At 37.9% G+C, this 14,679-nt stretch overlaps 3 protein-coding genes and 2 long non-coding RNA genes across 7 annotated transcripts; 2 read left to right on the top strand and 3 right to left on the bottom strand.

Annotated features, from left to right (window-relative positions):
- Window positions 1–1,061: 1,061 nt before the first annotated feature.
- LOC128742254 (uncharacterized) lies at window positions 1,062–4,662 on the top strand. 2 transcript variants are annotated; one of them, XM_053838553.1, is made up of 7 exons: window positions 1,062–1,238; window positions 1,296–1,720; window positions 1,779–2,299; window positions 2,360–2,468; window positions 2,567–3,387; window positions 3,440–3,710; window positions 3,768–4,662. In XM_053838553.1, exons 1-7 carry the CDS (start codon window positions 1,230–1,232, stop codon window positions 4,585–4,587), a joined length of 2,976 nt encoding a protein of 991 aa, XP_053694528.1. In that variant the 5' UTR covers window positions 1,062–1,229; the 3' UTR covers window positions 4,588–4,662. The 2 variants fall into 2 exon arrangements, with proteins under 2 accessions (XP_053694528.1, XP_053694526.1); XM_053838551.1 differs by having other exon boundaries at window positions 1,062–1,720.
- LOC128742255 (uncharacterized) lies at window positions 4,631–5,907 on the bottom strand. The gene is made up of 3 exons (XR_008412252.1): window positions 5,800–5,907; window positions 5,404–5,746; window positions 4,631–5,342 (listed from the first exon to the last, which is right to left on the bottom strand). It is a non-coding gene; the product is annotated as an uncharacterized LOC128742255 (long non-coding RNA).
- A 1,241-nt stretch (window positions 5,908–7,148) lies between these two features.
- Window positions 7,149–8,425, top strand: LOC128742167 (uncharacterized). Its single transcript, XR_008412246.1, has 3 exons — window positions 7,149–7,256; window positions 7,310–7,652; window positions 7,714–8,425. It is a non-coding gene; the product is annotated as an uncharacterized LOC128742167 (long non-coding RNA).
- Window positions 8,394–12,044, bottom strand: LOC128742166 (uncharacterized). 2 transcript variants are annotated; one of them, XM_053838416.1, is made up of 7 exons: window positions 11,818–12,044; window positions 11,336–11,760; window positions 10,757–11,277; window positions 10,588–10,696; window positions 9,669–10,489; window positions 9,346–9,616; window positions 8,394–9,288 (listed from the first exon to the last, which is right to left on the bottom strand). In XM_053838416.1, the coding sequence occupies exons 1-7, from the start codon at window positions 11,824–11,826 to the stop codon at window positions 8,469–8,471; spliced, it is 2,976 nt and encodes a 991-aa protein (XP_053694391.1). In that variant the 5' UTR covers window positions 11,827–12,044; the 3' UTR covers window positions 8,394–8,468. The 2 variants fall into 2 exon arrangements, with proteins under 2 accessions (XP_053694391.1, XP_053694390.1); XM_053838415.1 differs by having other exon boundaries at window positions 11,336–12,044.
- A 97-nt stretch (window positions 12,045–12,141) lies between these two features.
- On the bottom strand, window positions 12,142–13,552 carry LOC128739477 (uncharacterized). Its single transcript, XM_053834970.1, has 4 exons — window positions 13,376–13,552; window positions 12,894–13,318; window positions 12,315–12,835; window positions 12,142–12,254 (listed from the first exon to the last, which is right to left on the bottom strand). The coding sequence occupies exons 1-4, from the start codon at window positions 13,382–13,384 to the stop codon at window positions 12,142–12,144; spliced, it is 1,068 nt and encodes a 355-aa protein (XP_053690945.1). The 5' UTR covers window positions 13,385–13,552.
- Window positions 13,553–14,679: the final 1,127 nt, after the last annotated feature.

The raw sequence follows: 14,679 nt of genomic DNA on the forward strand, positions 1-14,679 counted from the left end.
GCATCATTGCAGGGTAGTTGTCCGGTATTCTTGCGACTTGCGTCCAGCTTTAACCGCCTTTTGGATACTGGGTTCGCCACATAGCGGTGCGTGTTTATGGTTCATCGTCCGCCTCCATACTCCGTTCTCTTGTACGCCGCCGAAGATCGTTCTTAGCACTCGCTGTTCGCAAAATCGCTTGTCCTCCTTGAGCATTGTCCATATTTCATATCCGCAGAGAACATCCCGTCTAATCCACCTTTTCGCACGCCTAATGGCTTAATTTGCTTTTGGGAACTCCGCTCACGTACGCTTGAAAGTTCTACAACAACCAAAGCTGGAAATATCAACTTGTCGTGAATAAAGTTGCCAAAGGCATGCTAACCACAGAGAACAGACATCCATTCAAAAATAAATTTTTCGGGAATTCTTGGATAAAATTTCAAATTAAAATCACCTAATATGCTAGCGACACCGCCACTATAGTTTCCCAACTAAATGATTCTTTTGATTTGCACACTGGCAACCTTTGGCTCCTCTGGCGCTAGTATATATGGACTGTATGCGTTATGCTAGCGCCAGAAGCTAGCTGTGGTGAGTTTAGTGTAGAATTTCATGCGCCTGTAGTGACACCATCACTATAGTTTCCCAACTAATTTGACATAAGTTTTATCCAAGTGGGGACCTTTCGCTTGGATGTCTGTTCTCTGTGTTCTAACGTTTTCCGAAAGTTGTACCCACTAGCCGCTATTACGCACCGGGGACTTTTTCTGCTGACTCCTTCTGGACCGGGGCTTTTTCTGCTTGACTCCTTCTGCCTCCATAGCTTTTTAAGTTGATTTTGTTGATGACGAAGGGCTGTCTTCAGAATACTTTCATTTACACTCCTTAAAATATGCCCATAGTATTTCAGCAGTGTTAAGGCCCAAACAGAATGCGACTTCAGCGTCAGCGTTAAAAATGACAGCTTGTTTGAAACAAAGGTACGTCAATGCCAAGGGTGAGTCGCTGAGAACACTGTGGTAGACACAACTTAAGGAACGATGCCATCTCATTGATCACAATTGTGATATACTCATTTCACAGTTTGATGTACACTGTGTCACCTTGTTGTCATTCAAATTTTTATATGTTAGAAACTGGCAGCCCAGTATGTTATTGTCAAAAATATTTTTGTTTCGATTCGTCACACATAACGGCTCAAATTAAACTTTTTACGGTTTTAATAAGTAAATATTAAGTGAATAATAATGGATGAGGTAAATAATAAATTTATAAAACCAGAGCGGAATAAAACAGTTCTTTTTAAATTAAAGGTTTACTTTTGGAACAAACTGGAGGCGGAGTATGGAACCATAAACATCAACATTCGAAATGTACTTAAAAAGCAAAACCTATGCAGCCAGTCACTATCTCATTTAACCATCGAGGGAATTCAAATCATAGAGAAAGACATGCGGATCATGGCGGAGAGCTTGCGTAGTGCTGCTGCAGCTGGCGGAACTCCCCTACATGAAATTTATGGGCAGACTTATGCTGAAAATCCAGAAAATTTCCGTTTCCTTAGAGGAGAGGTAATGTGTCTCCTCGACTTAGCCGAGGTGATGAAGAGAAAAGGCATCAAGTACTTCCTCAACAACAAGCTGAAACAAAAATCTATGAGTATCGAGATCTACGACGAAGATGCTGAAGAGCACTCCCGCGCACTGTATGAAAAAATAATGCTACACTTCTCTTCTCAGTAAGTATAATATTCGAGATGATATTCGTTTACATACATCCTCAATATCTTCAACCAGGGGTATAACGGATACAAGCTACGATGAATTGCTGGAGCAGTTCAAAACTATTGAAATCAAAGTATTTACTAATGACAGTGGAAAAGTTCGAGCAGAGGCTCTGTGTCCTATTTGTCAAAAGACAGGAAAAAGATCGAAGCTGTCATTTTCCATGGACGAAAGAAACAACTGGCACATCTACAGCTTAACCAGGCACAGCAACACAATGCATTTTCAAATGCCAACATGTTCATCGCATAAACGACGTCGAACAAATGTTCCAACAGTGACATCAGGTGTTCAGATCAGAAATCAGATTCCTGATGCAGCACGCTTCAGAGATCTCAACGTTACATTAACAACAGAAAACGATTTTACTAATACTGCCTCATTTAACGATTTACTTTCCACCCCTTGGGATCCATTGAGCTCGAGTTTGGCTGAGAATGAGATGTCGAATATTTCCAGCGATGTCAGAGAAGAACAATCAGACCAAGAAGTGGAATCGATGGAAGAAGAAAGAATTGAAGAGGAACTTGATGGTAATATTTAATATGCAGATTTCAGTGAGTACTTACAATGATCGTAAAATATTATTACAGTTGAATCGGATGCAGCAGTGAATGATACCGTACACGCCGATATACCTTCTGGAATTGCGAATGTGTCAGACTTGGAAAATTCTTCCGAGGGCGTCACCAAGGAATCCATGTAAGAGAAACGAATTCAATAGCAGGTCAAGATCTGACATTGACATATTTAAAATAGAGAAAACCATATTTGAATAAATTTGCTTCTTTTTGTTACAGTAAAAATTCAGCTTTGCTTAATGTTCAAATAAATATAGACAAACGAATTCAGCTTCAAAGAACTTATGGGGTACGCTATTCGGAATATGAGCTCGATGTTGCAGCTTATATATTGTTAACGTCGGGAATAAGCGCTTACAAGTTCAAAAGGGCCAATATGCATCTTCCCAGCCTCACAAGCATCCAACGTCATATATCCCGACATACTTATAATACGAGAGAAGGCATTCTAATGGTTGATTCATTAGTTAAATATTTGACTGCTAACAATTTCCCAAAAGTGGTTGCATTAAGCGAGGACGGCACTTCCCTTTCTCCCAATCCAGAGTATTCCCCTCGAACTGATTCTATTCGAGGCCTTGTTGCACCTTTCGACAGTAAAGGGATGCCACTGCTTGACATTTTCAAAGCTTCTTCAGCGGAAAAAATGATCAATGATCTGAAAAAGTATACGGTTGGCGAATATTTATATGTTGTTATGGCCACCCCGATGATCGTTGGCGCATCTCCTTTCTGTTTGTTATACATGTGCAGTAACAACAAATTTACACATCTTCAAGTTAAACAGCGGTGGGAACATGTAGAAGCTGAACTGGAAACAGCTGGAGTAAGAGTTGTATGTCATGCATCCGATGGAGATCCGCGTCTTTTGCGTGCCATGAAAGAACGAACACATCTTCCTCACCCGGCTGCAAGCATGCTATATGGATGTCACTTTATAGCGAATATAAATGATGACGTTGTTTGCATTCAAGATACGATACATCTCGTGAACAAGTTTCGGCATGCTTTGCTAAATCCTAAAAAGCACATGGCTATAGGTAAAAATTGGCGCAATGTACACTGCTTTTTTAATATTTTGCAAACTTTCAGGGAAATGCGATGTATCAGTTGAATGTATAAAGCAGATGATTGAGCATGGAGATAAAGCTATACACAAAATGAATCCGTCAGACTTGAACCCGGCTGACAAAATGAAATTCGACCCAACGTTAAAAATGATAGCACTAGATTTGATCGAACACTTGGTTGAAGTAGTTCCAGATTGTATTGGTACTGTTGTGTATTTAAAAGTAATGCGATTGATATACATTTCGTTTGTCGAGGAGAAAATTTCACCAGCAGAACGAATTTTTGCAATATGGTCTGTTAAGTAAACTTGAATCAAAATATAAAATTACCCGTTGCCTTAATTTTATAGGACTGCTTTGTTCGTTGTTCGAGCATGGCGTTGGCAATGTCTTGACTCAGATAACAGCATTCAACAGTGTACAACTTCAAATGTATACGGATGTTTAGAATTAAACGCACATGAGTTGGTTCACTATATAGTAAACTGCCGAGAAGCTCATGACCAGTTTTTGATTGAAAATTTAAGCAGTCAACCCTGCGAGAAGACCTTCCGTACATTACGATCTATGACAACATTAAACCATACTGCCGTTAACTTCACCATGAAGGATGTTGAGCAAAGAATGCAACGCGTGCAAATGAGGCTACTGATAGCTCATCGTAGGAAAAATGTGCTCTCCTTCCCCAGTCTGGCAGCTACATCACTGGAAGCATCATCGCACAACCTCCCAAATGATGAGCAGATTGCTCAATTGATCAAAGCAGCCGAGCAAAAAGCGACTGAACTGCTTACGTTGGTTGGATTTGATGAGAATGAGATTAACTTCACGAACAGCTTGATCACGCGAAACACTGATACCGCACCTGTGTTCGAATCGCAACTTCTAAGTACCAATTGTCAACAACATGTTCTACACGATCCAAGTGAAGAAGTTATCGAGTATGCAATGAATCTTTTTCCAAAAACTGGTGGAGAACCTTTTCTCAAGCGTTACAAAACTAAAAGAAACAAAAACATTTTTAAAATTAGACGGATCACAGGAAAAGTAGTTAACGTCACAAAATCAAAAATGCTGTGGATTTTCTCTTCTGGACGCTTCAGAAGGACAAACGATCGCTTGAAACGCTTCCATCGCATTAGGACAGCTTCCAAAATATGCAAGACTTAAAAAGGGAACGATAATCAGACCAAAAATAAAAATACCGTTAGCTGCTTATACTATTTAATTAAAAGTTTATACTAATTTGTAATTTGCTTGAATATCCTACTCGCTCAATGATCATTTATGGCAAATAATTTCTTTTAGCTGTTATTTTCTATTCTTTTTTTTACGTTACATGGTTTTGATTTTTGTTTATTTGTTTTATTTGTTTTGTTTTAATTTCTCACACTTTTACTTTCTCACTCACTCTTTTATTTAATATCACACTAAGTTAAATCAGTAAACTTCATCAGTCCGATCAGTAATTTTATATACTCACTAGTATTATTCACTTTTAGGCAGACTAATCTCTGATGCCCGTCAACTACTACTGAATAATCAAAAACTTTTAAAACCGTCAAAATATATTTGTTTTTTTAGGAAGTTTTAGCCCTAGGCTTAAGAAACAACTTTTGTTTTAACACTTCTCTGATAGGTAAACATATTTTTTGCAATTGAAAAGAACGAAAAACGTTGTGGGTGAAAAAGGGTCAAACACCGAAAATCCATCTTGTCTAAACTAATTGAATAATTGATAACTCGTTATATTACCATTCGTTACCAGACTGTAATCTTATCGGTTAGTAGATTTAGTGGTGAATCCAATGGATCGTATTCGATAAGTATCGTTATCTAGTTCCAAAAATTGATCCGAACCATTTACATACATATATATTGATACAGCAAACAATACAGCCCAACAATTTTGTACGGATAGTTCGCTGCAAATGGTAATGCACGCATTTAGATGAATATACCGGAAACCTCATATCGGTAACTTACCTGGTTTGCTGAAGAATTTGAGTTGGACATGAAAGCTGGTGACTTTTTTCAAACTGAGCAAATTCCACTGACTATTGTGATTTCTTGTTAGGTAGTGATGATAAACCAACATATTTCATGTCTCTGAAATCGTACAACCGTTGTTTGCAGACACGATTCTCAAGTCATGCTGAATAAGCTTAACATCAAAGTTGATCCCGTCCGAAAAAGAACTGCAATCAGAATTTATCGCAAAGGTCAGATTTTGTGCTCCGCCGTCTGTTTTTGTTGTATCTATCAAATGCATTGCGCTGACCACTTTTTTCACGTACCAGATTGGGGAATAACTTAACGTATTTATAGTCTGTAAACAAACGATTGTTCTTTTACGGTAAAACTTAAAAATGAATAACTTACGTGTTATCTTTCTGCCAGTATTAACTGAGCGGAATCCAATTCACTCTATATAGAGTAAAAGTAAATATTCAGTTGGACAGATGAAGAGCTGCCAGTATCCGCAGTAAATGCAAGCAAAGATATTCAGCTGTCAAAACAATTCGGGCGCAGACCTGAACAGAATGAGCACATATTCGGTACGACCGGCACCTATAGCCGACACCGACAGGCACACACTAAACAAAATAAAGTGATAAGAAGGTTCTAAGCGACTGACCCTTGGTTTACCCAATGATTATAATAGAAATTCGATCGAAGAATTAAATATTCGCTGCTTGCAACTGCTAACTTAATCAAGCCACCGAAATAATCTGGAATTAAATACTAAGACGCTCCAAAAACTTCAGTCACCGAAATAATAACAAAGAGCAGGGCGGCCAGTTCACACAGGTTTCACCAATTTCAGCAAGACTGAACCTCTTGATATTTTATAGAACGGAGAACCATCAACCATTTGGTTTGTATATCTCGATTGCAACTAAGATATACGAAATCTTATCTGAACGAAAAAGTTATATTTCACGCCATATAAGAACATATATGTACCAAAGTGGAGGCGACATACGTGCGAAAATTTTGACAATTATTTGTAATTCTATTTTACGCAGTTTTTATAACACGCTACTAAATACTCTTGAATATATGATTAAGATATAATCAAATATTGCAATCGTCTATACTGCTTTATAATTCACAGTCATGAATTGTATATGAAGTCACGCACGACTGCAAAACAACTTATTGTTCACTTCGATTTGACATACTCTAATCATTATACAATTCCAATGTGAAATTGACATGAAAACGATTTAATGTGAACTTTCTATTACAATTTGTGTTATCTGGGGACAAAATCAGAATAAAGGCCCAAACAGAATGCGACTTCAGCGTCAGCGTCAAATTCGACTGCAACGCATCCGTCAAGTACTAAAAACATTGACGGACGTGCTGACGCACTGTGCATACACATTGTTGCGTTGCTTGACAGCACTGTTTGTTTACTTTAGCCAGCGGAATACGGAATACGGCCAGCGGTGTTTAGTTTACAGCGGAAAATAGTATTCAGTTTTTGATTGTATAGACTATTCCGGGTGTTTCTGGTGTATTTTGCTCGAGTGTTAAAATGAGAGTTTTAAAAACTGTTAAAGTGCTGAGAGCAAGGGTCAGTCGCTTAGAACCTTCTTATCACTTTATTTTGTTTAGTGTGTGCCTGTCGGTGTCGGCTATAGGTGCCGGTCGTACCGAATATGTGCTCATTCTGTTCAGGTCTGCGCCCGAATTGTTTTGACAGCTGAATATCTTTGCTTGCATTTACTGCGGATACTGGCAGCTCTTCATCTGTCCAACTGAATATTTACTTTTACTCTATATAGAGTGAATTGGATTCCGCTCAGTTAATACTGGCAGAAAGATAACACGTAAGTTATTCATTTTTAAGTTTTACCGTAAAAGAACAATCGTTTGTTTACAGACTATAAATACGTTAAGTTATTCCCCAATCTGGTACGTGAAAAAAGTGGTCAGCGCAATGCATTTGATAGATACAACAAAAACAGACGGCGGAGCACAAAATCTGACCTTTGCGATAAATTCTGATTGCAGTTCTTTTTCGGACGGGATCAACTTTGATGTTAAGCTTATTCAGCATGACTTGAGAATCGTGTCTGCAAACAACGGTTGTACGATTTCAGAGACATGAAATATGTTGGTTTATCATCACTACCTAACAAGAAATCACAATAGTCAGTGGAATTTGCTCAGTTTGAAAAAAGTCACCAGCTTTCATGTCCAACTCAAATTCTTCAGCAAACCAGGTAAGTTACCGATATGAGGTTTCCGGTATATTCATCTAAATGCGTGCATTACCATTTGCAGCGAACTATCCGTACAAAATTGTTGGGCTGTATTGTTTGCTGTATCAATATATATGTATGTAAATGGTTCGGATCAATTTTTGGAACTAGATAACGATACTTATCGAATACGATCCATTGGATTCACCACTAAATCTACTAACCGATAAGATTACAGTCTGGTAACGAATGGTAATATAACGAGTTATCAATTATTCAATTAGTTTAGACAAGATGGATTTTCGGTGTTTGACCCTTTTTCACCCACAACGTTTTTCGTTCTTTTCAATTGCAAAAAATATGTTTACCTATCAGAGAAGTGTTAAAACAAAAGTTGTTTCTTAAGCCTAGGGCTAAAACTTCCTAAAAAAACAAATATATTTTGACGGTTTTAAAAGTTTTTGATTATTCAGTAGTAGTTGACGGGCATCAGAGATTAGTCTGCCTAAAAGTGAATAATACTAGTGAGTATATAAAATTACTGATCGGACTGATGAAGTTTACTGATTTAACTTAGTGTGATATTAAATAAAAGAGTGAGTGAGAAAGTAAAAGTGTGAGAAATTAAAACAAAACAAATAAAACAAATAAACAAAAATCAAAACCATGTAACGTAAAAAAAAGAATAGAAAATAACAGCTAAAAGAAATTATTTGCCATAAATGATCATTGAGCGAGTAGGATATTCAAGCAAATTACAAATTAGTATAAACTTTTAATTAAATAGTATAAGCAGCTAACGGTATTTTTATTTTTGGTCTGATTATCGTTCCCTTTTTAAGTCTTGCATATTTTGGAAGCTGTCCTAATGCGATGGAAGCGTTTCAAGCGATCGTTTGTCCTTCTGAAGCGTCCAGAAGAGAAAATCCACAGCATTTTTGATTTTGTGACGTTAACTACTTTTCCTGTGATCCGTCTAATTTTAAAAATGTTTTTGTTTCTTTTAGTTTTGTAACGCTTGAGAAAAGGTTCTCCACCAGTTTTTGGAAAAAGATTCATTGCATACTCGATAACTTCTTCACTTGGATCGTGTAGAACATGTTGTTGACAATTGGTACTTAGAAGTTGCGATTCGAACACAGGTGCGGTATCAGTGTTTCGCGTGATCAAGCTGTTCGTGAAGTTAATCTCATTCTCATCAAATCCAACCAACGTAAGCAGTTCAGTCGCTTTTTGCTCGGCTGCTTTGATCAATTGAGCAATCTGCTCATCATTTGGGAGGTTGTGCGATGATGCTTCCAGTGATGTAGCTGCCAGACTGGGGAAGGAGAGCACATTTTTCCTACGATGAGCTATCAGTAGCCTCATTTGCACGCGTTGCATTCTTTGCTCAACATCCTTCATGGTGAAGTTAACGGCAGTATGGTTTAATGTTGTCATAGATCGTAATGTACGGAAGGTCTTCTCGCAGGGTTGACTGCTTAAATTTTCAATCAAAAACTGGTCATGAGCTTCTCGGCAGTTTACTATATAGTGAACCAACTCATGTGCGTTTAATTCTAAACATCCGTATACATTTGAAGTTGTACACTGTTGAATGCTGTTATCTGAGTCAAGACATTGCCAACGCCATGCTCGAACAACGAACAAAGCAGTCCTATAAAATTAAGGCAACGGGTAATTTTATATTTTGATTCAAGTTTACTTAACAGACCATATTGCAAAAATTCGTTCTGCTGGTGAAATTTTCTCCTCGACAAACGAAATGTATATCAATCGCATTACTTTTAAATACACAACAGTACCAATACAATCTGGAACTACTTCAACCAAGTGTTCGATCAAATCTAGTGCTATCATTTTTAACGTTGGGTCGAATTTCATTTTGTCAGCCGGGTTCAAGTCTGACGGATTCATTTTGTGTATAGCTTTATCTCCATGCTCAATCATCTGCTTTATACATTCAACTGATACATCGCATTTCCCTGAAAGTTTGCAAAATATTAAAAAAGCAGTGTACATTGCGCCAATTTTTACCTATAGCCATGTGCTTTTTAGGATTTAGCAAAGCATGCCGAAACTTGTTCACGAGATGTATCGTATCTTGAATGCAAACAACGTCATCATTTATATTCGCTATAAAGTGACATCCATATAGCATGCTTGCAGCCGGGTGAGGAAGATGTGTTCGTTCTTTCATGGCACGCAAAAGACGCGGATCTCCATCGGATGCATGACATACAACTCTTACTCCAGCTGTTTCCAGTTCAGCTTCTACATGTTCCCACCGCTGTTTAACTTGAAGATGTGTAAATTTGTTGTTACTGCACATGTATAACAAACAGAAAGGAGATGCGCCAACGATCATCGGGGTGGCCATAACAACATATAAATATTCGCCAACCGTATACTTTTTCAGATCATTGATCATTTTTTCCGCTGAAGAAGCTTTGAAAATGTCAAGCAGTGGCATCCCTTTACTGTCGAAAGGTGCAACAAGGCCTCGAATAGAATCAGTTCGAGGGGAATACTCTGGATTGGGAGAAAGGGAAGTGCCGTCCTCGCTTAATGCAACCACTTTTGGGAAATTGTTAGCAGTCAAATATTTAACTAATGAATCAACCATTAGAATGCCTTCTCTCGTATTATAAGTATGTCGGGATATATGACGTTGGATGCTTGTGAGGCTGGGAAGATGCATATTGGCCCTTTTGAACTTGTAAGCGCTTATTCCCGACGTTAACAATATATAAGCTGCAACATCGAGCTCATATTCCGAATAGCGTACCCCATAAGTTCTTTGAAGCTGAATTCGTTTGTCTATATTTATTTGAACATTAAGCAAAGCTGAATTTTTACTGTAACAAAAAGAAGCAAATTTATTCAAATATGGTTTTCTCTATTTTAAATATGTCAATGTCAGATCTTGACCTGCTATTGAATTCGTTTCTCTTACATGGATTCCTTGGTGACGCCCTCGGAAGAATTTTCCAAGTCTGACACATTCGCAATTCCAGAAGGTATATCGGCGTGTACGGTATCATTCACTGCTGCATCCGATTCAACTGTAATAATATTTTACGATCATTGTAAGTACTCACTGAAATCTGCATATTAAATATTACCATCAAGTTCCTCTTCAATTCTTTCTTCTTCCATCGATTCCACTTCTTGGTCTGATTGTTCTTCTCTGACATCGCTGGAAATATTCGACATCTCATTCTCAGCCAAACTCGAGCTCAATGGATCCCAAGGGGTGGAAAGTAAATCGTTAAATGAGGCAGTATTAGTAAAATCGTTTTCTGTTGTTAATGTAACGTTGAGATCTCTGAAGCGTGCTGCATCAGGAATCTGATTTCTGATCTGAACACCTGATGTCACTGTTGGAACATTTGTTCGACGTCGTTTATGCGATGAACATGTTGGCATTTGAAAATGCATTGTGTTGCTGTGCCTGGTTAAGCTGTAGATGTGCCAGTTGTTTCTTTCGTCCATGGAAAATGACAGCTTCGATCTTTTTCCTGTCTTTTGACAAATAGGACACAGAGCCTCTGCTCGAACTTTTCCACTGTCATTAGTAAATACTTTGATTTCAATAGTTTTGAACTGCTCCAGCAATTCATCGTAGCTTGTATCCGTTATACCCCTGGTTGAAGATATTGAGGATGTATGTAAACGAATATCATCTCGAATATTATACTTACTGAGAAGAGAAGTGTAGCATTATTTTTTCATACAGTGCGCGGGAGTGCTCTTCAGCATCTTCGTCGTAGATCTCGATACTCATAGATTTTTGTTTCAGCTTGTTGTTGAGGAAGTACTTGATGCCTTTTCTCTTCATCACCTCGGCTAAGTCGAGGAGACACATTACCTCTCCTCTAAGGAAACGGAAATTTTCTGGATTTTCAGCATAAGTCTGCCCATAAATTTCATGTAGGGGAGTTCCGCCAGCTGCAGCAGCACTACGCAAGCTCTCCGCCATGATCCGCATGTCTTTCTCTATGATTTGAATTCCCTCGATGGTTAAATGAGATAGTGACTGGCTGCATAGGTTTTGCTTTTTAAGTACATTTCGAATGTTGATGTTTATGGTTCCATACTCCGCCTCCAGTTTGTTCCAAAAGTAAACCTTTAATTTAAAAAGAACTGTTTTATTCCGCTCTGGTTTTATAAATTTATTATTTACCTCATCCATTATTATTCACTTAATATTTACTTATTAAAACCGTAAAAAGTTTAATTTGAGCCGTTATGTGTGACGAATCGAAACAAAAATATTTTTGACAATAACATACTGGGCTGCCAGTTTCTAACATATAAAAATTTGAATGACAACAAGGTGACACAGTGTACATCAAACTGTGAAATGAGTATATCACAATTGTGATCAATGAGATGGCATCGTTCCTTAAGTTGTGTCTACCACAGTGTTCTCAGCGACTCACCCTTGGTTTTCTCTATTTTAAATATGTCAATGTCAGATCTTGACCTGCTATTGAATTCGTTTCTCTTACATGGATTCCTTGGTGACGCCCTCGGAAGAATTTTCCAAGTCTGACACATTCGCAATTCCAGAAGGTATATCGGCGTGTACGGTATCATTCACTGCTGCATCCGATTCAACTGTAATAATATTTTACGATCATTGTAAGTACTCACTGAAATCTGCATATTAAATATTACCATCAAGTTCCTCTTCAATTCTTTCTTCTTCCATCGATTCCACTTCTTGGTCTGATTGTTCTTCTCTGACATCGCTGGAAATATTCGACATCTCATTCTCAGCCAAACTCGAGCTCAATGGATCCCAAGGGGTGGAAAGTAAATCGTTAAATGAGGCAGTATTAGTAAAATCGTTTTCTGTTGTTAATGTAACGTTGAGATCTCTGAAGCGTGCTGCATCAGGAATCTGATTTCTGATCTGAACACCTGATGTCACTGTTGGAACATTTGTTCGACGTCGTTTATGCGATGAACATGTTGGCATTTGAAAATGCATTGTGTTGCTGTGCCTGGTTAAGCTGTAGATGTGCCAGTTGTTTCTTTCGTCCATGGAAAATGACAGCTTCGATCTTTTTCCTGTCTTTTGACAAATAGGACACAGAGCCTCTGCTCGAACTTTTCCACTGTCATTAGTAAATACTTTGATTTCAATAGTTTTGAACTGCTCCAGCAATTCATCGTAGCTTGTATCCGTTATACCCCTGGTTGAAGATATTGAGGATGTATGTAAACGAATATCATCTCGAATATTATACTTACTGAGAAGAGAAGTGTAGCATTATTTTTTCATACAGTGCGCGGGAGTGCTCTTCAGCATCTTCGTCGTAGATCTCGATACTCATAGATTTTTGTTTCAGCTTGTTGTTGAGGAAGTACTTGATGCCTTTTCTCTTCATCACCTCGGCTAAGTCGAGGAGACACATTACCTCTCCTCTAAGGAAACGGAAATTTTCTGGATTTTCAGCATAAGTCTGCCCATAAATTTCATGTAGGGGAGTTCCGCCAGCTGCAGCAGCACTACGCAAGCTCTCCGCCATGATCCGCATGTCTTTCTCTATGATTTGAATTCCCTCGATGGTTAAATGAGATAGTGACTGGCTGCATAGGTTTTGCTTTTTAAGTACATTTCGAATGTTGATGTTTATGGTTCCATACTCCGCCTCCAGTTTGTTCCAAAAGTAAACCTTTAATTTAAAAAGAACTGTTTTATTCCGCTCTGGTTTTATAAATTTATTATTTACCTCATCCATTATTATTCACTTAATATTTACTTATTAAAACCGTAAAAAGTTTAATTTGAGCCGTTATGTGTGACGAATCGAAACAAAAATATTTTTGACAATAACATACTGGGCTGCCAGTTTCTAACATATAAAAATTTGAATGACAACAAGGTGACACAGTGTACATCAAACTGTGAAATGAGTATATCACAATTGTGATCAATGAGATGGCATCGTTCCTTAAGTTGTGTCTACCACAGTGTTCTCAGCGACTCACCCTTGGGGTAAACAGAATATTGCGACATTTGTCCCTATCCCGATTTACACGATTATCACAGTCGAATCTCGCACATGATTTCGCTCAAGAAAAATGAAGTGGAAAAGAAGGGCAACAAAGAAAAAGAAGTCAAACTCATAAGTTGATTAAACTAAAAGCCATTCTAGTGTCGGATTAACAGTGTAAAGTGCGGTATGTTTCATTAAAGGATTCACAGTAGTCTAAATAGTCATAAAAGGGGCAATATGAAACAGATTAAACACGGTGGATCACTACAATCAAATCGTGTTTGCGTGCATCGTCTTCATAAGCAAATGATGCTATGTTGACATTTGAACTATTTTTAATTTGTACGTCGTGCAAATTTGCATGTCGTGGGGTTCAAATTAAAAAATGTTCATATTAAAAACGGTCAAACGAACGGGGTCCACGATATAGACCATTTTATATGTGACAAGCGACAAAGGTATCGTGATGATATTATTATTGCGTTTACCGTGCTGGTACTTTGACAATCCGTAGATGACCGCATGGGAAAGCAATATCAATATCAGTAATGTTGTCAGTTCTTAAAATGGTTTCTTAACTCGGATTAAAAATGGACACATTTGGATCGAGCGCGAAAAAGTTTTTCCAGTTCTAAAAATTGGAAAGTCGATTTAATTTTATATCAGCAGAAATATACGGTTTCAACCCTGAACAGGTCGACATTCGTGTTGACAGCGTTGATAGACGAAAAGCAATGTGAAAACAAAATTAACAAAACATTGAAACGATTAAACTGGCCTACAAATTTTTTTTTACTATTTATGACACTTCTGTGAATTCGCCCACCAAGAATCTCACCCGAAAAAAATGAAAGATTTCAATTTCAAACTTGAAATCTTTCATTTTGGAGGGCAGTAAAACATGGTGGGCGAGATCCGCGTTTATAATAGCAGTGTGAATTCACCCACCATGAATTAACCACCAAAACTGACCATTTTTGCACAGCGGCACACATATAAGGTAGCGCCCGTAATGGCTAGCACTAGAACTAAAGCTG

Source organism: Sabethes cyaneus, chromosome 3 (genome assembly GCF_943734655.1).
Source record: "Sabethes cyaneus chromosome 3, idSabCyanKW18_F2, whole genome shotgun sequence".
NCBI classification, from domain to species: Eukaryota; Metazoa; Arthropoda; class Insecta; order Diptera; family Culicidae; genus Sabethes; species Sabethes cyaneus.